Source organism: Cydia fagiglandana, chromosome 16, assembly GCF_963556715.1.
Source record: "Cydia fagiglandana chromosome 16, ilCydFagi1.1, whole genome shotgun sequence".
In the NCBI taxonomy this organism is placed as follows: Eukaryota; Metazoa; Arthropoda; class Insecta; order Lepidoptera; family Tortricidae; genus Cydia; species Cydia fagiglandana.
Genome location: NC_085947.1, coordinates 274,984 through 298,265, shown reverse-complemented (window position 1 = coordinate 298,265; position 23,282 = coordinate 274,984). Strand labels below are relative to the sequence as shown.

The 23,282-nt window shown below is 37.8% G+C and overlaps 1 protein-coding gene across 2 annotated transcripts in view; it reads left to right on the top strand.

The window, feature by feature from the left end:
- The window catches only part of LOC134671689 (protein prickle-like), a 209,489-nt gene extending 186,444 nt beyond the window's left edge, over window positions 1–23,045 (top strand). For both annotated transcript variants that reach the window (XM_063529508.1, XM_063529507.1), the window contains exons 7-9: window positions 1,042–1,245; window positions 20,720–20,999; window positions 21,448–23,045. In XM_063529508.1, coding sequence (XP_063385578.1) covers window positions 1,042–1,245; window positions 20,720–20,999; window positions 21,448–22,196 — 1,233 coding nt within the window. In that variant the 3' untranslated portion in view covers window positions 22,197–23,045. The remainder of the gene's footprint in view (window positions 1–1,041; window positions 1,246–20,719; window positions 21,000–21,447) is intronic.
- The last annotated feature ends 237 nt before the right edge of the window (window positions 23,046–23,282 follow it).

Below are 23,282 nucleotides of genomic sequence, written 5' to 3'. Positions count from 1 at the left end.
TTGAGTAGCTATAATTATAAAATTTTTCCTCGTAAAACCCAGGACAATTCTAGTGCTTTTGAATTTGGAACCTACTTTTATTTCTATAAAAATTAATAACTCGAATTTCATTTGCACTTGTACAAATACGCGGGGACTTACGAAGCTAAGCTAGGCACCTTTTTTAACCAAACTCTAAGTCAAATAAAACGGCGTTATCATCAGTTCACACGCTGATTAAATCCTTATGCCAATTAAGTGAAATAAAAGTGCACCAGCCGCACATGAAAACAAAGTCGTTTACGACGCGTCTTGTACCGCATTACGCAAAAAAGGCAATCTTAATCGAGATCAAAAACATAATTATATATTTGAGGTACATTCTACCTGCATGGAATCTAAGTTCGGGGCTGTATTAGTAACATCTGGGGAAAGAATTGTACCTACGATATTTTTGTAGCTAATCCCCATAACTAAAAGATGTACTTCACCACTTAGAGTTAAGCAAAGCTATGTTTTCATACTTTTCATAGATGCAGAGGGCTTACCGCGAACCACGTTCGACGTGTTGCCTCTTTATCGCACTTGTAAATTTGTCCGTAAGGTTGACAGGGAGGCAACACTTCGAACGTGGTTCGCAGTAGGCCCTCAGCAACGAAGCTATGTAAAACTTCTATGTAAATTAGTGTACAGATGTAGTGCATAACTGTTTTCCTTCGTATTTTCTCGGAAACGTTCGTATTTGTCATGCCACTTCAGTCAACCTCAGTACCTTTTGTACCGAGACTGACTGAAATAGCAAGACATATTCGTGCGTTCCGTGTAAATACGAAGGAAAATAATTATGCACTATATCTGTTGCTCATTAGCTGTAATGGAAAAGTAGTCTTATTACTGTCGAAGTCTCAACATTGTATGTGAATTGTTAAATACATAAAATTAAAAACGTGGATCATAGCAAGCGGGCGTAGGTAAATGTCGCACACCGAACAACAACACTGACAAAAAAATTTCGTATGACAATTTATTATCGACTAACCTTTACCATATCCTTGTCCACAGTGTGAGGAGGGCATGTCCGCGGGCGACATGTGCGTGTCGGCCGCCCGCGCCGGCCCCGCCGCCCGCTGGCACCCCGCCTGCTTCGTCTGCTCCTCCTGCCAGGAGTTGCTCGTCGACCTGGTGTACTTCTGGAAGGACGGGCGGCTGTACTGCGGCCGCCATCACGCTGAGACGCTCAAGCCCCGCTGCTCCGCGTGTGACGAGGTAAGACCGCCTGCTTCGTCTGCTCCTCCTGCCAGGAGTTGCTCGTCGACCTCGTGTACTTCTGGAAGGACGGGCGGCTGTACTGCGGCCGCCATCACGCTGAGACGCTCAAGCCCCGCGGTTACATATCAGAATACCGAAAATCGATTTACCTAATGTTGAATCACCTATGCTCGTTTCACCTATTTTTTAAAATACCTAATGATCAATTAACCTAAGCTCATAACAACTAATGAACGAATTACCTATTGCACGTTTCACCTACAATTGGTTTACCTAAGCTCAGAATACCTATGCTCGATTCACCTAAAGTTGAAACACCTAATACTCGAAATACCTAAAGCTAATATACCTAATACACGAAACACCTAATGTTGATATACCTAATGCACGAAATACCTAAACTCGGTATACCTAATGATCGAATTGCCTAAAGTTAACATACCTACTGCACAAATTACCTAAAGTCGGTATACCTAATGATCGAATTACCTAAAGTTAGCATACCTAATGAACGAAATACCTAAGTTCGATACACCTAATGCACGAAATACCTGAAGTCGATGCACTTAATGAACGAAATATGTACCTAAAATAAAAAATATAATTATTCTTTAGTAGAATATTACTAGGACATACAACATTTAGTATACATATTTTAGCCAAATTATTCAATTGGCTAATTATTTTTTATTATAATTTATATTATAATAAAAAATAATTAGCCAATTGAATAATTTGGCTAAACCTTTGGACCTTATGGTCTAGTCATTTGCCAGAGTCGAGATAGGTGCGACGACGAGTAAAGCGAGGAGGAGCGTGTTAGGTTAACTGCGACCAAACAGTGCCAAAACTGAATTTTATTTCATCGTCATGATGTTAACTTACAAAAATTAAGTTTTTGATAAGATAGGATAAGATAACTAATTTTGTATCAGACTTACAAAATCATTCTACTACCTAAAAAGTAGCGTTTCAAAAAGTGTATTTTTAAGTTGTTGTCCGAACAAACAGTTTCTACTGTAAGATTGGGAAATCATACGAATTATTGGGTGGAATTGCCACTTGATCATTCGGCAAAATGATATGAATTTTGTTCTAGGTGTATAGACTTTAGGTATTCCGTGCATTAGGCATATCGACATTAGGTAATTCGTGCAGGAAGTATATCAACTTTAGGTATTTCGTGCGATAGGTTTAACAGTTTTGGGTATTTCGTCCATTAGGTAAATCAAGTTTAGGTACATCGTTCATTAGGTATATCAGCTTTAGGAGTATCGTCCATTAGGTATATCAGCTATAGGTGATTCGTGCATTAGGTATAATAGCTTTAGGTGAAACCTGCGGGCGCAGCACGGTTCCATTTTTATCGACTATCACTATGGGCGTCCCTTTCGCACTTACATACTTGTTAGAACGTGACAGGCATGGTGACAAGGGATAAAAACGCGACCGTGCTACGCCGCCTGCAATAGGTAAAACGTGCATTAGGTACATCGTGCATTAGGTGTTTCGTCCATTAGGTTATTTGAGCTTAGGTATTATAAACTTAGGTCAGTCAATGTTTAGGTAAAATGATCGATAGGTAATTTAAAAATAGGTGAATCAAGCATAGGTGATTCAACATTAGGTAAATCAGTTTTCGGTATTCTGATATGTAACCAGCCCCGCTGCTCCGCGTGTGACGAGGTAAGACCGCCTGCTTCGTCTGCTCCTTCTGCCAGGAGTTGCTCGTCGACCTCGTGTACTTCTGGACGGACGGGCGGCTGTACTTCGGCCGCCATCACGCTGAGACGCTCAAGCCCCGCTGTTCCGCGTGTGACGAGGTAAGACCACCTGCTTCGTCTGCTCCTCCTGCCAGGTGTCTCGTCGACCTCGTGTACTTCTGGAAGGACGGGCGGCTGTACTGCGGCCGCCATCACGCTGAGATGCTCAAGCACCGCTGCTCTACGTGTGACGAGGTACGAATGCTTCATATGCCGGTCTGGAGCTGTTCTATCTGGTGTACCTACTTACTTCTGGAAGGATAGATAGACTGACTAAATTTTGCAGTTATTCACGACGATATGCCTTCTTTACTTTCTTGAGGAGCGAGAATTGAGTATCTGTCAAGCAATCAATATTAATTTACTTTACCAACATATACAGATATAGATTAAAGTGTAGGTACAGTAGGTATGCAAGCAGTATGAAGCATTGTTAGATAGACACTAACAAAAATATATCAAACTTAACACCTAAAAATTAAAAGCACACAGACCACCATTAAGTACATAGTGGGCACATTATAACCCTCACTCAACCCTCTACTTCCTGAAGAGTCTCTTTTAACCCTCCCGATGCTATCGCCGGATATTGGAGGATCGTTATCGTGCGCGTGCGCCGAGGGCCCGGGCGGCATTATAACTTTATAAATTAGTTTTTGATTTGATATTTTTGACGGCCTAGGAGGTCCCAGGTTCAAATCCTGATAAAGCCATTTATTTTAGGTTTTAATTACGAATATATTTGTTTCTAAAAGCTATGGATGCCCATATAACCATTCCAGTCGCAGAATCATCAAAGTGGTAACTAAATGTCAGATGTGTCGTAACAGAGTCCACACAATGTGTCTAGAATTGTTTCGAAACAAAGTGTCGTCGCCGTGTGTACACTTTTCCGTAACAAGGTGTCGACACATTTGTGTGCACTTTGCGTGCGGTTTGCGACTAAATCTGACAGCAAATTTGTGACAGCAAATGTCAATATAAAATACCTCTTGAAAACCAAGGTTTGTCAAACTACTATTAGTGTCTCGTGTGCTTGTAATTCTAGTAAGTCATCATGGGCGATGCGAATGATAAAAATCGACCAAAACCATATAAACACCCAACACCCGTCAACCTTTTACAGAAAAGTTTTTAAAGAAATGCAATACGCTACTAGGTTAGGCAACGAATGCTCAATAAAGTTGTAGAGGGAAATGCTCGGAACACAATTTTTGACTCCTTAACTTGGTTTGGACAAGTTAGGAGGTGAACATATCAAAAGTCCTCGGCCGTAGCCCTTGAGCGGGGTGGAGAGAGGGGGCTTTGAAGGTCCCATTTTCCGGTTTTTCGATTATATCTCGGAAACTATGCATCTTAGCGACATGGCCACTTATACAAAATGAAAGTTAATTTAATTTGTTACAAGTTTATTCAGTCATTTTTTTCGATATGTTGAATAGTTTTTGAGATATCCGCTCTTGAAAGTTTATTTAGGGCTCTCAATGTTATCTTGATATATTACATCAGTGAAGGTGCTAGGCCGTGTATGGTATCGTTTTCGTATAAATCTGGGTTGCTGAATCCATTTAAAGTATCACATTGACACCATTCCACAAAATTAAATAATATCTTTTTAGGGTTCCGTACCTCAAAAGCAAAAACGGAATTCTTATGGGATCACTCGTGCGTCTGAATACACAAAATAGTTCTTTACCTATAGATGACAGGAAAACCTATTAGAAATGTGCAGTCAAGCGCGAGTTGGACTTAATGTACGGAACCCTTAATACGCGAGTCCGACTCGCACTTGGCCGGTTTTTTTTAAACTCCTCTTGACGCTTAACCGCTGAACCGATTTCGTTGAAATTTGGTATAGAAATAGTTTGCGTCCCGGAACAGGACATAGGATAGATCTTATAACCAAAATCATCTTTTGAAGGTGTGAAAAGTGGCGTGGAAATTTGTACGGGAAATCAATAACCGCTGAACCGATTTACATTAAATTTGGGATGGTCTACAACTGGGTCATTCCATGTGATTTCAACAAATTTGAATTAAAAAGTGTGCCGCATGATTTTTGATTTGCATAAAAAAAATTGAGGATATATTTCATGGTGGCAGAAGTGCTGAACCACCACCAGTTTTTTTTTTATCTTTTAATTTCCAAGTTTTGCCCATTCGAAGTTAGCAGTGGGGTCAAATTCTTGCTTGTACAAAATCAGACCTAACTTTTTTTCTATAAAAGGTAACGAAATAATTATTACTTTTTTTGATTAGGTAAGAAATGTGGATATTATACTGTATGACATAATTTATCTGAATTAACTACAAAAAAATGGTGACCACCCGAAGTGTACACCTAATTGGTCAATTATTGCAATTTTAAAATGGTTCTTGTGCCAACCCTGGTGCATATCAAATATTACTTTTTTCTGAAATATAATGTACTTGCCGTGTTCATCTTGTAAAATAAATATAATTGTGTTAGATCAATTACTTCTAATAGAAAATTGTAAGTGAAAATTGAGAAACTCGAAAAATGCTCGTGTTTGACTCTAAAAAAATCCATGTGGAAGATAAAATAAAAATTTGATTGTAGTCAGAAAATATAGCTGATAATTTCGTTAGTTAGATTTAGAAAAAAAAGTTTTGTTATTTTGCCTATTTTTTGAAATATGATGTTTTTAACATGCTACTTTTTACAACTATCGATACAAAATGTTTTATGTTATAAATTAATAAAAATGGGACGGTAATTGGTCATACGGATATTATTTACTTTTTTTATGTTCAAATATTTTTTTTGACATGGCAATAATTTCATTTCTAAATTTAATGAGGGTAGAAATTCGACAATGCACTGTTACCTGACAAGGATTGTGAATCAGTTGCGAATGTTTCTTAATTTAGCCGTGTAGTGAATAACCGACGCCTCCTGACTTGTTAACAAGCTTTATTTGCATGTTACATGGCTAATTTACGAACATAAGTAAACGGCCCAATAATCCTTATCGAAGTTCTATAGGAAATCGTATTTATCTAGGAGATAATGAAGTGGTGCAAACTCTTTGTAGTAAGTGCTTGTGTTATTAATAGTTGACTGTTCAAATTCATGGGATCAAGTTCTTTTTCGTCTCAAAATCAGATGTCGAAGAAGCTGAGGTATATCTATCAGAGCGATTTAAAAATATAAGGACCATAAAAAATACACGTTCTTATCATAGCTTCGTTCCCATTTCTCAAAATGAATTAAAAGTGAGACGTTATTCAACTTCAGAAAATTTTGAAGTAGCAAAGGTTTGCAAATGATTTTTTTTTGTATAAATATATAAAGTAAATTGCAATCGTCTGGATTTTATTTATATTTTTCCATCGAATTCATTCATATTTAAGGTCATATGTATTTTAATCTGCATAAATACAACAAGAGCGAAAATGTATGAAACGAGCAGTTTAAAAAATCATATTTCAAAAAATAGGCAAAATAACAAAACTTTTTTTTCTAAATCTAATTAACGAAGATATCAGCTATATTTGCTGACTAAAATCAAATTTTTATTTTATCTTCCACATGGATTTTTTTAGAGTCAAACACGAGCATTTTTCGAATTTCTCAATTTTCACTTATATTTTTCTATTAGAAGTAATTGATCTAACACAATTATATTAATTTTACAAGATGAACACGGCAAGTACTTTATATTTCAGAAAAAAGTAATATTTGATATGCACCAGGGTTGGCACAAGAACCAATTTAAAATTGCAATAATTGACCAATTAGGTATACACTTCGGGTGGTCACCATTTTTTTTGTAGTTAATTCAGATAAATTTTGTCATACAGTATAATATCCACATTTCTTACCTAATCAAAAAAAGTAATAATTATTTCGTTACCTTTTATAGAAAAAAAGTTAGGTCTGATTTTGTACAAGCAGGAATTTAACCCCACTGTTAACTTCGAATGGGCAAAACTTGGAAATTAAAAGATAAAAAAAAAAACTGGTGGTGGTTCAGCACTTCTGCCACCATGAAGTATATCCTAAATTTTTTTTATTCAAATCAAAAATCATACGGCACACTCGATTTGTTGAAATCACCTGGAATGACCCAACTTTGATTTAGTTAAAAATTATAAAAAAAACATGACTTCAAACCTAAACTTAAACAGTATTAACTTCAAGAAGTCAATTCTGAATTATCCCCTACACCTCATTTCACACCTTTAAAGGATGATTTTTGAGGTAACTTATTATGTCCTGTCTCGGGACTCAAAATATATGTCTACTAAATTTAAATTAAAACTGTTCAGCAGTTTAAGCGTGAAGAGGAGTTTAAAAGAAAGTAAGTTTATATGTTTTTACTTTGGAATGGTGTCAATGTGATACCATAACTAAATTTGGTACTGCGCATTTATACGAAAACGATACCAAACATGGCCTCGTAGCTTTACTGTTGTAGAAGTCAAAATAAAATTGAAAGCCCTAAATTCTTATTACTTGACCAAACTAGTGTAGAAGGAAAAGGAAAAATAAAAGTCTTCGGCAGGAATATAAGACACAAATATATTTTTTTTTTGCGTTACTATTTCAATCATCAAATATTTAAACATACCTTGATTATATTATTCTAGTGAGATCCTCATAGATAAACAAAAACATTTACTTAAAAAATTCGGTCGAAATGTCACGGAACTTGTGAGAGTAATATGTGAAAAATAAAAACTTTTATGACAAAAAAATCTGGACACAATTTAAGAAGCATCCAACTGCGTCGAGGAATCATCTGTATTTTTGCTTGTTTCATTACCGCCTCGCTTCTTTTTTTGTCCTTTGTATTCTGTAGCAATTTGTTAGATCTGAAAATAAAGATAACTTGCGTCGTCACGGATGTCGATTTATAGGTTTTAGGGAGTGCAGAATTCGAAAACGATGATCATTTTATAATCCAAGATGGCGGCTACGTATTTTGTCACAAAAGTCGTCATGAATATCGTTTTATAGGTTTTAGGAAGTGCCGATTTCGAAAATGATGACCAGTTTGGAATCCAAGATGTGTGCCGTGCACTTTGTCATATAAGCCGTCATAGATGTTGATTTATAGGTGTTAGGAAGAGCAGATTTTGAAAATGATGACCATGACCAACAAAACGACATCCATGTCGACTTTTAACATAGTGCATAGCCGCCATATTGGATTCCAAAATAGTTATTATTTTCGAAATCTGCGCTCCCTAAAACCTATAAAACGACAGCCATGACGACTTTTATGACATACTGCATGGCCGCCATTTTAGATTCCAAAATGGTCATCATTTTCGAAATCAGAGCCCCCTGAAACCTATAAAACGACACCCATGACAACTTTTATGACATAGTGCATGGCCACCATTTTGGATTCCAAAATGGTCATCATTTTCGAAATCAGGGTTTTAGGGGTAAAACCTATAAAACGACACCCATGACAACTTTTATGACATAGTGCATGGTCGCCATTTTGGATTCCAAAATGGCCATCATTTTCGAAATCTGCGTCCCCTAAAACCTATAAAACGACATCCATGACGACTTTTATGACATAGTGCATGGCCGCCATCTTGGAATCCAAAATGGTCATCGTTTTCGAAATCTGTGCCCCCTAAAACCTATAAAACGACACCCATGACGACTTTTATGACATAGTGCATGGCCACCATTTTGGAATCCAAAATGGTCATCATTTTCTAAATCTGCGCCACCCAAAACCTATAAAACGACACCCATGACGACTTTTATGGCATAGTGCATGGCCGCCATTTTGGATTCCAAAATGGTCATCATTTTCAAAATTGGGGCCCCCCTAAAACCTATAAAACGACATCCATGACGACTTTTATGACATAAAGCATGGCCGCCATTTTGGATTCCAAAATGGTCATCATTTTCGAAATCTGCGCCCCCCAAAACCTATAAAACGACACCCATGACGACTTTTATGACATAGTGCATGGCCGCCATTCTGGATTACAAAATGGTCATCATTTTCTAAATCGGGGCCCCCTAAAACCCATAAAACGACATCCATGACGACTTTTATGACATAGTGCATGGCCGCCATTTTGGAATCGAAAATGGTTATCATTTTCGAAATCTGCGCCCCCCAAAACCTATAAAACGACACCCATGACGACTTTTATGACATAGTGCACGGCCGCCATTCTGGATTCCAAAATGGTCATCATTTTCTAAATCTGCGCCCCCCAAAAGCTATAAAACGACACACATGACGACTTTTATGACATAGTGCATGGCCGCCATTTTGGATTTCAAAATGGTCATCATTTTCTAAATCGGGGCCCCCTAAAACCTATAAAACGACATCCATGACGACTTTTATGACATAGTGCATGGCCGCCATCTTGGAATCCAAAATGGTCATCATTTTCAAAATTGGGGCCCCCTAAAACGTATAAAACGACATCCATGATGACTTTTATGACACAGTGCATGGCCGCCATTTTGGATTCCAAAATGGTCATCATTTTCGAAATCGGCACTCCCTAAAACCTAATCGACACCCATTTCGACTTTTATGACAAAGTGTTTGGCTACCATCTGCATGCAAGACATTTCTATTATTTTTACGTACAAAAATGGCCCCCTGTCAACTTCCAACCGAGATTTAGTCGATAATTTATTCAATTAATATTCAGATTAATTCAATTTCAATCTATGTTAGGTCGACTAAACTAATCGTGATTAATATTTGAGGATTAACTTTTTTTATTCCATTAATTAGTCGAATAAACAGTTAATCTATTAAGTCCCATCTCTGACCACGGCATTTTTACACTTTGAGAATATCTGAAAACAAATGAACACAAGGAGCCATTTTGCAAATCCAGTAACTTTGTTATTACTTTTGACAGCGCGTGTCATGTGTCTACACAGAGTCGACACAAAGTCGAAACATTTGCGACTACTTTGTGACTGCAATATTTCTCAGCCTTAAACCATATTTATACATCATAATTAACAAGTTACGTAGTATGTAAAGCGTTATTTCTGTTATTTAAGTATAGTATACGCATCTAAGTACTAAAAATGCATCAAATAATATATTTATGAACACAGGCACTGAGAAGTAAACAATTTCATTTCCGGCTAAACTAAAACAATTTGGTGGCGCGTTGATTATATTACACTTAGTTTATCAAATCACTCGAGCAGTTTAATTCCCCATAATAATTTCAGTCCTATTGTAATATAAATGCAAACAATATATAATTACGTCTTGTAATCCGTTTTAGAGATGGCGTATTAATGTCACTTATTTTTATTTAACTATTTTTTCATCTGACAGTTTCCATTTGACAGGAACAAAATGAACGAATGAACGAATGATTTTGGCATAAAGTAGTCGCAAACTAGTAACAATGTGTGCACACGGCGACCACACTTTATGTCACTTTGTGTCATGTGTCGACCCTTCCCCATTTCTGGTAACTGTGTCGACACGGCGACGACTCTGCGACTGGAATTGTGACCGAAACAGACGGTGTCGACACAAGATGTGTCTACACCGCGTCGTAACGGCGACTGGAAATGGTTGTATGGGTGTTTTCTATAGTATACTTACAACTTTACATCATCCATACATCTAAACATACAAACTTTCACATTTTAAATTATCAAGTTTAATTGGATTTAACGTAGTTAGTCCGACCGAGATGTATTGTGAATAAACACAAGTCAACATCAAGTCGAGAAAAGATGTTCGAAGCTGAAATGGCGCTCCCGTTTGCGGTAATTTCATGCTGAAGTTCATTTCTCGTGTTTGCGGTGCAATTGAATTGAATTGATCAATTGTAACAAGAATACTTCCGTCAGTCAGTTATCATTTGATTTTTGACGAATTTGTCCAGTTCACTTTGGCAAAGGCAATAGAGAAAAAATTTTTGTAAACTTTTTTTTTTCAAGCTTTTTTCAAGGCTCATTAAATATAGAATACTATTTATTACAATTTAACTATTAAACATTTTATTTGGATTAAAATGCCTCTAGTGAATAGAATCAAGCGTTACTTTGCGGAAATCCATATTAATTAAAACCAAAAATATTACTTTGCTAATCCGCGAAAAGATAACGTGCTACTTAATGCTAGTGTTATACTTACCTAAAAAAAATAAAAAAAGGCTTTTACAAAAAAATATTTTATCCCCAGGCATAAACGAAACACAAGTCAGCAATTTGGTTATTAGTAACTCTCACACTAGCCAAGCAAAAAAAGTTTTAGAATATTACTTTTACTTTATTCTCTCTCTCCGATTAAACTCCGATGCATAATTTATACACTGTCTCGTTCTGGAATTCGCATGTCTTGACATTATTTACCGCCCCTGCTGCAATGCCTCGTCACGCTCTTTTAACCCTCCAACCACCTTTACCCCAAATTTGCCAACATTAAGTACTTAGGGTTGCCAAAATCGACCGTTTACCAGTTGGCCAATAAATCAGTCTTATCGAGCCGCCTGTTCAACTAACGCGGTTGACTGTGACCACTGATGGGGCTTATATCTTTGAAATAAGGTTGAGAAGTGGTTAATTCATTGATTCAACGATAGTACAAACAGCTACACTTTTTACTGACCACTGATGGGTCTTATATTTTTGCAATAAAGTATATAATTATATTGTCAGTTAACAATGTGCACGATGTAAGGGCAACGAAGCGGAACAGCATTCCTGAAATGACCCCTAAATACAGGAACATGCTAATTTCAAGACCGTATGGTCAAAAAGTGTTAAGAAAGTGTTTATTCCACAAATGTAAAATACCATTGCCAAAAAAGGCTTTTAAAAATTTTTGGCGACGTTTTCAAAACAAATGGTATTCGATGCAACTGATAACGACCGCCAAGCTTCTTGCACGTATTTCTTACAACCCGACCAGTGTTTCAGCAAATCCGTTCAGAAAATGTATGATTTAAGCAGCCTATGTGGCAAAATCGATTGTTGGTCGATAAATCATTCGAGTGTTGAAACTTTTTGTATTTCTTTCTACTGTCGTTTACCTGTGGTCCAAGAGCTGTACGTAATATTTATTATATTCATATCTGTAAACTGCTACAACCAAATTTTTCAGAACCCACAATTCGAACGCAGTGGACGGAACACATCAATCATTCAAATCCTACAATCGTTTCGCGTGGAGCATGAACGGCTAATTTCTTGCAACTAAAACGTCGTAACCGTCACGATTTCTCCAATATCTTACGATCTTAAGCACCGGGAGGGCTTTCTGGGTCGAGGGTCGGAGTTCGATTCCATTAGCTTGGAAAAGTGCTCTGAGTGCTTGAGAAAATACTTAGAAGAAACACAAATATTAGTCTGATGGATAGAATCTGATACTGAAATCTTGGAGGAACCTGTGAGCGAAGATCGCTAGAGTAAACAAATGAAGATAGACAGACGTACAGTCAGCAAAGAAAGTGGTCAATCAATCAGATGATAGAGTCGAAAAGTGGTAGACCACTTTCTTGGCTGACCGTACCTATGCAAAGTCTAGAGCGTTATTGACTATTATTGGCTGTATTATTTTACTTTTCTACCATAAGACAGGTTAAGAACAATAAAAACAAAAAACCTATGTACAATGTACTTTGGCGAACTTATCCCTATGTGTATTTCGTTGTCTGGGTTAGTGGGTTATGATTTATATTATAAGGCAAATATATGAATGATAATATGTAATTCCATAGATTTTTAAATTTCTGGATAGACCACTACGCGAACAATGCCGCGGGAGGTAGCTAGTCATAAAACATCACGTTTGATGGATATGGTGATAAAGATAAAATTAGAGATCTCGATAAAAAGGTCATTCAACTCTAATCTATCGGCCGTGAAGATACCATCGATAATTATCCTACGTGATCTGCATGTATACCCAAGAGCTATCGAAAGGGTTCGCTTTGGCAGGAAATTTTCATACAAAATAACCCATTTTTATTGATCAATAGTGCAGATGTAATGATATGTGCAAGCAGCACGTTCGCGAAAACATAGGCTTTGGCGGCAGGTGTGAATACTGTAACAATAAGTAGTTAATAAGTTGCGGTTTGTTATTTAATGAAGGCAAGCTGGAGGTCTGCAGATGGAAAGTACCTCGTATATGAGACCCTGGTACCTACTACAGTACGGATATGATGGTCGTATTTGTCTACGTGAAAGCGTGATAAAACGGTGTCCGTCTCTTTCTATCCCGCAGAGTTAAAGAGTGACAGTTGTTTTATCACATGGATAAATGTGGATAAAGCGATCCATAATAGACTTGCGGAGATCTTTAAAATATCGAATAAATGACCAGCGGCGATCACATTTTTTTATCACTTTATCCACGCGATAAAAATAAGTGTCAAGCGATTGAAAGAGACAAATGCAGACATTGTCATTGTCACGCTGTCACGTCGACAAACACGACCACGGAACGTTCCGTACGGAATTTGCCTGTTTTGCCGTTTACACGAAATAAATATTCTTATTTATTTATATACTTAGTTTACGATTACCTAGGTTAGGTACTTATTATTCTGAGTAAAATACAATGAACTTTAAATATTTCCAAAAAAAATTGATCAATTTTTCTAAAAAGTCCTCATAGGTAACCGAAATTGCTAATAGTTACTTGTTATGTTTTCTGAAATATTTTTCTTACTGCACCCACATTCGAGTTTTTCTGTTTTGCCCTATGGTTGACTGGTAGAGAATGCCTTAAGGCGTTAAGTCCGCCATCCGCCATTCGTACAATACATAAAGATTAAATAAAAATATAACCAAAGCATTCTTAAATCATAAACTAAAATACATAAAAGTCAACTACACTGCACGTAAATTAAATACCAAGCCACCCAAACTCCTTACGCATTTCTTAATAGGTAATTACGCTAAAGAATTCCCCGTTAACAATCATTAGCTCAATTATGAGCGAGCCAGGAAAATGGCCACTTAATTGGTAAAAATACGAGCGTCCAAATAATGGGGTGAATGACCCCGCTGGCCGATAACGGCCACGACATTTCCACTTTTCATGACCTTACGGGTATAGGTGGAGGCTTGTTAGGAAAATGCTGGTTTGCGGAATGATTTTAAGAGGGGGCTTAAGGCCCCATGGGTGTAGAATTGTAGATTCTTCTCTCACTCTTATGGCTCCTCTACACGATGGGCCAGCGCCGGCCACTCCAAGGGACGCAGCCATGCGGTAGAATGAGATAGCAATATCACTTGCTCCCTCTAACGCATAAATGGGCCCCTCGGAGTGGCCGGCGCTGGCCCATCGTGTAGAGGAGCCATTACTGAGCGTAAGAGTGAGCGAGATGGCTGTGCATGCCCCCTGAATCGGATATTCGAGTTTTATTTAGATTTTAGATCATAGTAGCTTTTGGACTCTAGTTAGGGGTCCCACACACCGTGCGTAAATGCATTCCCACTCCGTCAAAAAAAGGGTGGTTTTACGGTACTTATCAAATTAAGTCATATAGGTAACATTAGTAACGAAGTTCATGACGTGCCAAAAGACATATAAATTGGAAATATTACCCAGCAGTGTAAAGAAACAGGTTACATTTATCAATGTAGACCAGACGATTGCATGTGAAGCGGCCATTTTTACGAGCCCTGCAAATTCTTGTCTAATTGATACAGGGGAGAGTTCCGCCCTAACACGCAAAACAGCCGTATCACGCATTGGGAAACCAGCTTGAATTTGGAATTTATTGCGTGAGAATAAGGTAGATAATTGAATGAGATTTCGAATGGCTGTTACGTTTCTTTTGTGTTTGCTGTGGCAAAGTATTGAGAAGAGTTTATGATAGGGTTAAACAACCATTTAATTACCTGATGCATAATTACAGATGTCATAATTTTGGAAGTAAAAACTTTGTGCCAAAAATTTTCGAAATAAACTTGGCGCCATTGTAATAAGTGATATCTTGAATCGGGGTTTAATTTATAAATTTAAATTTTACAAGCTGTGTTCAGCAACAAAGAGACATAAACAAAAGATCTAAAACTACAAAACGCTGTAGCTCACAGATCTACATAAAGATTAACAACATAAATACCGCCTACCTACATCAGTTTAATAGCGAAGGTGAAGAAGTAAATTTGACGGTAGGCCTTGCCTCACTGCGGGCGCAAGCCTGCCAAGTTTCAGACTGCAGTGCACTTGACCTTTTAATGGATAAAAAAATCGTAATCCGAAAAAATCCACACGAAATAATATTTGAATGGGTTAACTATTGCAGTCGTACAATTATATTAGAGAATAAATTTTTTTAGAGGAAATAGCGTACTTCCATTTTAAATGCCGGCAACGCTTTTGGATGCGCGTGTATAGTAGGCGCGTACAGACCAGATGTAGCGATATATAGCGCGCGTGTAAAAGCGTAAGGCCGAAACAACCGTACTCGCGCAGAAAAACACAAGTCTGTAACCGCTCTTACTTTATTCGGCGGTATCGATATGCGTGTAATTGTGTATATTCGGCGGTATCGATATGCGTGTAATAGTGTATATTCGGCGGTATCGATATGCGTGTAATAGTGTATATTCGGCGGTATCGATTGAGCCGATAGTCGGTAAATCAGCGTCGCGTGTCGCGCCGCCATCAGTCTCGTCTCGTGGGCCTCCCGACACACGCAGGGCTGGCACAGCTTAATGTAACGGTGGCCGATATATCACCACAATCGTGAACCGACATAAATATATATTGGGCTTTTAAAATACATAAGTACTAATAAAATTTCGAATAGACTGCTGTGCTATACTGTCTTCTCACTGTCATATTTTTTCGTATAGATATCGGCAGTGACTAGCAAATATTCAATTTATACTATACCCATTTATTAGAATATTAGCTCTTATCATCTCTTAAATAGAATATTTAGTTTCAATACAATAATCTTTCAGTTAAATAATTCCATAAATATTCTTAATTTTCTTTAACACCCGATCGTCTTGATTATATTACGAGTACTTGTGATCGGTGTGATTAATATGAAAATAGTATTTTGGCAACCCTACCGACAAGTGCACTAGGGTGAACGCTACTAAAGCGCACTGCCAACCCACTTCAGCCCTTATTCCCTCAGCCATAAGGCCACGAGAGTTGGACTGCATCCGTTACATTAACATTTCACTTTTGGCAATGACGGCGGTTCGGTACTTTGTAAAACAATTTGGCTTGATATTTGAAAAGTCGATGTCTTTATTCGTTTGTTGTCTCGGTCTTATTTTACTGCACTACGACAAGAATACGATTATAAATGCAACTTGGAAGTTGTTTTGCCTAAATTTTTCTTTGAAATTTTGATACTAGTCCACCATACCGGATATACCAAGTAAAAGCTGTAGGTACGTGTGCGTTGTAATATAATTGCTATAAGCGGCCATTTAGTGCAAAATATATTTGGACATGAAACGAGGATGACTGATTTAAACTTTACATACTTAGTAAAAGCACGTGTAAAACCTTATTGTGTATAGTGCAATAAGATATATTATATAAAACGAAGATCCGTTTTGCAAGCCATGTATTGCTCATCAGAGAAAATTGTACTAAAAGGTACCGTTGTCGGAGAAGATATGGAGGACTATATATATAATATACACTCGTACCAAGCACTAGATACTTTTAAATAAGTAAGTACATTATAGTACATTTCGATGCTAGTGCGGAAGGTATGTCATTACTTCACGAGTACCGAGATATCTTGCCACGAGCCGCAGGCGAGTGGCAAGACTCGGGACGAGTGAAGAATGACATTTCCGCACGTGTATCGAACGACGTTTTTTAATACAGTTGCGAAAAAATAAGAAAAACATTGTTAATCGTACACTAAACAAAAGTGGTAACAGTGACAGCTCGGTTAGACGTCGTCTTTAAGTATATTATATCTATGGGCGTTTGGCAGCTATTCCGTTCCATTCAGTCAACTTATTAAGAACGGAATTTTCAATATTGAATATTAAAAAATAAACGTGTTATAATGATGAAGAGGTAAGTAATTAAATATGAAATATGTAATATTTTTCGTATTCTTACATTTACGGTAGGTTTTTATGCTGATTACGACGTTTAAAGGAAACTAATATTAACACTCATCAATAAGTAGTCGTGAATTGGAACAAGTATAAATTTAAAAAAATTGGAAAAGTAAAAAGCACTAGTTCGAGATAACCAACTTTCCGCACGCTAAACAGCTACGTAAAGTAGCACTTTTTGAGCAACTGTATTAAAAAATACCTTCCGTCTTGGTCCGCGACATTCCTTATCTAAGCATAACGTTTTTCCTAACACTGCCAACAATAGGCACGTTTATGTTATCTTAGACGATATAAAAATGACCTTTTCCGTTATTTCAACAAATGAAATGAATCAGAAATTCCTCCGGTCCTGCGTGTCGTGTGTGTCGAGTTATGTAAACGACAGTAGGCCCTAGCAATTGTATAATTAGTTAAATGATGTAATGGCCAAGGTTGCCGTATCATAAAGATACGAGTAAGTCCATCGTACTTACATGCAAAGTCTTGCAAGAAGGCGTAAATGAGAGTTTTCAGAAAATAGTGAACCTACCCAATTAGGGTGAATTGTTAAGAAAAGTTTTATGACAATAATTATTAAGCAAAAAATTTCATTAAATGCTTGGTTTTGGTGTTCATTTCATAAACTTTAAGCGATATTACAATGTAAATAAAGGCGAAAAGTTGATTCCGGGGATATAGATTCCGTGGATAATGTTCGACACAAAACTGACAGCGATTGACTTTCCTTAACTACTCGCCCTAATAGGCTACACTATTTTCTGAAAACTCCCAAATATGTGCAGTGGCAATGTTGGACATTGCTCCAATAGTTGCAAGCTTCTATATCTATACTAATAAATCTAATCACACCACGGCTTGACGGGTGCAATTTGGTTTCACGTTTAAATAGTGCAAGGACAAGTAAACTTTACCGAGGTTGATAAACTGATGAATTATCACATATCACAATAAGTTATTCTTAAATATCATAATAGTGCTCAATAAAATGAACTGATGTAGGTATTATTCGATGTAATAATTGTCAGAATGACTTAAGTCGGTATCAAAATGTCGAATTTATTTAAGTACCTAGTTGCAATCAAAATTAATGAAAAAGCTTTGTAAGTAGACAATGAAAGGAGGAGTCAACATCTATTGTCATGATTGTAATGGTTTGGTATCGATATCGATAATTGGTTCTATTTAAGGTTTTTTGCTACAGAACACTCAAAATGTCAAGTTTGCTACAGAACACTCAAAATGTCAAGCGTTTGTAAAATAAACACTAAAAATAGCAAGCTTTATCTTTGCACAGCAACATAAATATTAATATAATACGGTAGTGTGTTAGACGGTGTAGTTATTGTGGCACAGACAATGTGGCATCTTGACGGCTCCCAGGCCGCAGTTGAATACCGGCAGACGAGGATTAGAACACTTGAATCAGAGGTCATACATAACATTACGCGGGATGAATTACCTTTTTAATAACTTGGAAAATGGAGGTAGTTACGTTGGGATCTCTTCCTTAACGGGGAAAATAATTTGTTTCGTGGTCTAATACTTAATCATATGCTTAATGAATTAATAATAAAATAATTAGAGCCTACTGTAAACAGAACCTTCTTTAACTACGAAGGTTTAACTGTAGGTAACTTTCTTCATCTAACTATACAATTTTATATTGCTAAACAAAGTTCAACTAGAAACCCGTAGATCACCCATTTTAAATCACATGAAACTACTTTTGCAGAAATGGAGTCAAATCGATTATAAGTACTTTAGAAGATGCCCCTTGTACATGTACAGTACTTGTCAGCTTCCTACTGTGATGATGCATATTTAAGAAAATTTAAACCTGATAGACTATAAAACAATATTATGTGCCTATAAAATAACTGCAGTTATGCGATAAAGTGATTGATACATTAGCGGCAAAACAACAAGACGCACTTATCTGTTGAGTCATACGACTTGTTATACTCGTACCTAATCCTGCTGTGCCAATACTTCTCAAGAAAATTCTTATATCTTGTTGCTTATTAGGGGCATACTTACTGTGCATAGTGCGCAGTTTGTATATCTATAAAACTTTTTTGGTACTTTATGGCGTAAGTAGCTATTTCCTAAGATTTTTATGCTATTATTAATTTGATTAATCACATTAACTCCTTTGCGCTGAAGTGATATAATTGATAGTAGGTAGAATCACGAAACAAATAATGCGAACATTTAAACTGAATAAAATAGCATAGCTTTTTTATATTAAAAATAACCATAACTAGCTACAAATTTCAACCTATTAATCAATCATATATAGGTATTTAATTCAGACCAAATTACAGTGTTAGTTAAGTACAGTAAACCTACTTAAATATATATGTTAGTTTATCCTCACCCTAAAATAAATAATAAATCTGACAATAAAAATATGAAAGGTAGTACCTATCGTTTAAAACAAAAAAAAATTAAAGATACATTACTCACTTCCACCTTAAGTAAGTGTTAATATATGAGGTATTATTATAATAAAATTGCCAGAACCTGATTGCATTCGTGTTAATGACACCAGTTACGCAAACCCGTTATAATCAATTAAACTCAAAATTGCAACGAAGTCTTGACAACTGTTACACTTGCATCAAATGTACCGTTCTAAATATTAATATGAGGAAACTTCACTAATGAACATGAACAAACATAAGTTTGAGGCCCGTGGGAGACTCCCAGTGGTATTGTGCGCACGAGTCGGCTCACAACGACGTAAGCGCCGTTGGATCTTCACTGTTACAACCATCTTTAACATCACTAACCAGTATAAGAGTATCTTCAAGATCTATATCAATTCTTCCTTTATCACGGCACATTTATACTGGTTTGTATGGATTGCTGCTCTTGGAAAGCGATATAAATAAATTCGCTTAAGAAAACTTAGTGCTTTTTAATAGAAATAAGTGCGGGGTCGACAGCATCTGCCCAGGCGCACGTTGAATGCCCAATTAGTCTCCAGATTCTTAATTAGAAGGAACTGGTTTGGGTCGTGGGGAAAGTTCGGATTTGGCTGGAGTCGTCAGTTTTTAGATGATTGAACGATGCCTGTTACGTTACGGTGCTTTCCGTTTACGATACGATCACTATATGTGGTTACAGTATGGCAGTTTAAAGCTTTACTGCCAAAATAATGAATTAATAATCTTTTTTTTTAAAGTGGTGGAGATGATGGGATACGATTATTATTCCCCAAGAACATATATATTAGTAAAACAGCTAGCTTAGTTAACTTAAACTTAAATAAAATTAATTAGTACTGCCGTTTACCGTCTAACAAACTTCTATTTGCCTCCGTGTTATATTGATTATGTTTGTGAGTTCCTAAAATTCCTTAGTACCTAATTTTAATATTAAAGGTTTAATATGACACATTTACGGGTTTGGGCAAATTTTTCCCACTAACCTAAAACTTTATTGTATCACTAAAAGTTTATTGTATCACTCTCAACGTATCTATAAAAAATATTCCTCACAAAATATTCCAAATATTTCAAAATATTACTCTCTAACTTGTCCATACTACGTTGTTTTTTTAATCCTAATATTTCATTACTAAAATCCACCTAATTTAGTCTTCAACAAACATCAAACTCACCGTAATCTTCATCCGCAGATAATCCTCGCGGACGAATGCACGGAGGCCGAAGGCCGAGCGTGGCACATGAAGCACTTCGCGTGCGCCGAGTGCTCCCGCCAGCTCGGAGGCCAGCGCTACATCATGCGCGAGGCCCGCCCGTACTGCCTGCCTTGCTTCGATGGCTGCTTCGCGGAGTACTGCGATGCCTGTGGAGAGCCGGTCGGCGTGGACCAGGGGCAGATGTCGCATGAAGGACAACATTGGCACGCTACTGAGCGCTGCTTCGCGTGTCATACTTGCCGAGCCAGCTTGCTAGGTTAGTGTCATTAACGATATCTGTACGATTATATCCGTAGTGTAGAGTAAAAGCGTTGAAAATTTGCTGGAATTGAGGAACAAGTTGACAACATACCATCAGCTACCAGACTTAATTGTGACACTAAATAAAACCGGACAAGTGCGAGTCGGACTCGCCCGCCGAGGGTTCCGTACTTTTTAGTATTTGTTGTTATAGCGGCAACAGAAATACATCATCTGTGAAAATTTCAACTGTCTAGGTATCACGGTTCGTGAGATACAGCCTGGTGACAGACGGACGGACGGACGGAGAGCGGTGTCTTAGTAATAGAGGGTCCCGTTTTACCCTTTGGGTACGGAACCCTGAAAAGGAGCATCACTAACTGTGATACCTACTTAATACAATTATACCATTTTATTTATAAATTAAAAGAAGTTAAGGTCTACATAACTATTTTGTCCCCCAGGTCGTCCATTCCTACCCCGGAAAGGAGCAATATTCTGCTCCATAGCGTGCTCAAAGGGCGAACCGCCGACGCCCTCCGACTCCTCGGGCCCCGGCCCGCGCCCCCCGCGCGCGCCCCGCCCCCGCAGACCACCGTCTCCCACATCCCCGCCTGTGACGCCGCAGCGAGAACCCTCGCCACATATAGACGCGGATTCTGAGCCCAGTGGGTCACTGGCACCAGAAACACCGCCCCCGCACCCACCGCCGCCGCACGCTTGCCTCAGCCTCGACAGGGCTCTAGCTGATCTGCGTCTAGAACAATCTATGACCGAACACCAGATCCAACCCACACCAACGTCTGAAGAACCACAGGAAGAGCCGCCCGAAGATTGGAGACCGCCGCATCCTGTGGACGCGCAAGTTGTAAACCCTGGGCACTCTTCTTCAATGCCTGAACTTACGTTAGTAGACGGTAACTCCCCGAGGAAACCTAGAGGAGGGAGAACTGTAAGGTTCTGCGGTGATGATAACCAAGCGTTTGAGCCTGACGAGCCTGTAAGGAAAGAGAAAGTAAGAGACGATGACGCGAGCAGCTACTGCAGTACATGCTCCTCGTCTTCGTCATCGGCTGAGTCTTATACTTTACCGACGAGACGAGCTTACGGTGGTGTAAGAATTTCCTACGTGCCCAATGACGCCGTGGCCTGTGCTAAGAGAGAAAGACAGAGAAAGAATGCGCAGAACGACAAAAACTGCATCATCTCGTGATCCTGGACCTTCCTCACGCATCCTCCGATCGAAAGACTGACTTTTTGATAGTTTTATCCCACGCCATAGTTAAGGAGAACTGTAATCAATGTAACAGATAGAAACTAGAGCTCGGCTACGGAATAACACTACCGTAATAAGTACAATATATTTTTCGGAAAGCCCACACAAAGATAAAAGTTAAATATTAATTTTCATGAGACCTATTTAGTTCAATTTTATTTGGGTAAAAGAAAGTAAAACTATATCCCATCTTTCCAATCACAATCTACACGTTTTGCTTGCCAATACATTTTAATAATAAGGGATTTATGTAGCTTTTTTTGTGTAATACATAAATCATTTTTAAAACAGCCTTTTTGATTCCGTAGCTGACAAACAAGGACATTGTCTTCCTTAGTAATAGAAACAGCTTTGCTTTTGGCAAATTGCTCGCAAATGGAAACCAGGTGTTGCACTAACCATGTTGTGACTCGTGCCCATCAAACACAAATTGACCAATTTTAATACTTATTGTATTGAAATTAAAGCATACAATAGTTCATCTCTAAAATTCGCCGCCGCTGTCAGATCGTATGCTTATGCGTATCTATATAAAAGGCTTGCCCATTGACAATTTTGACAAATTTATAGGCGACGTGTAATTTGGACGTAATCGCTTCTAAATGTGACGTCCTATTGTTGGCAGCACCTTGCCTCATGATGGATTAAAGGGGTGGGTTTTCGTCTCGCAAAAAGGCTTAAGTTACGTGGTTTTGCTCTAAAACGTCTTTCGTGCAAAAGTTAGCATTAACGAAATGTGTGGCCTATATATTTATTAGAGATGCACCGGATATCCGGTTACTATCCGGTATCCGGCCTATCCGGCCATTATTTTACTATCCGGCCGGATACCGGATAGTGACCTTCTATCCGGCCGGATACCGGATAGTAACATTGCTTGATTTCGAAGTAAACAAATTGGATTTAAGAAACAAACACGGTCATACTTGTACTTATTTATTATTTTAAAACAATTTAATCATTCCACTGACTTGCAAGCGCACTCATTTCGAACCTAGAAATGCGTCCGCGCTAACATTTCTA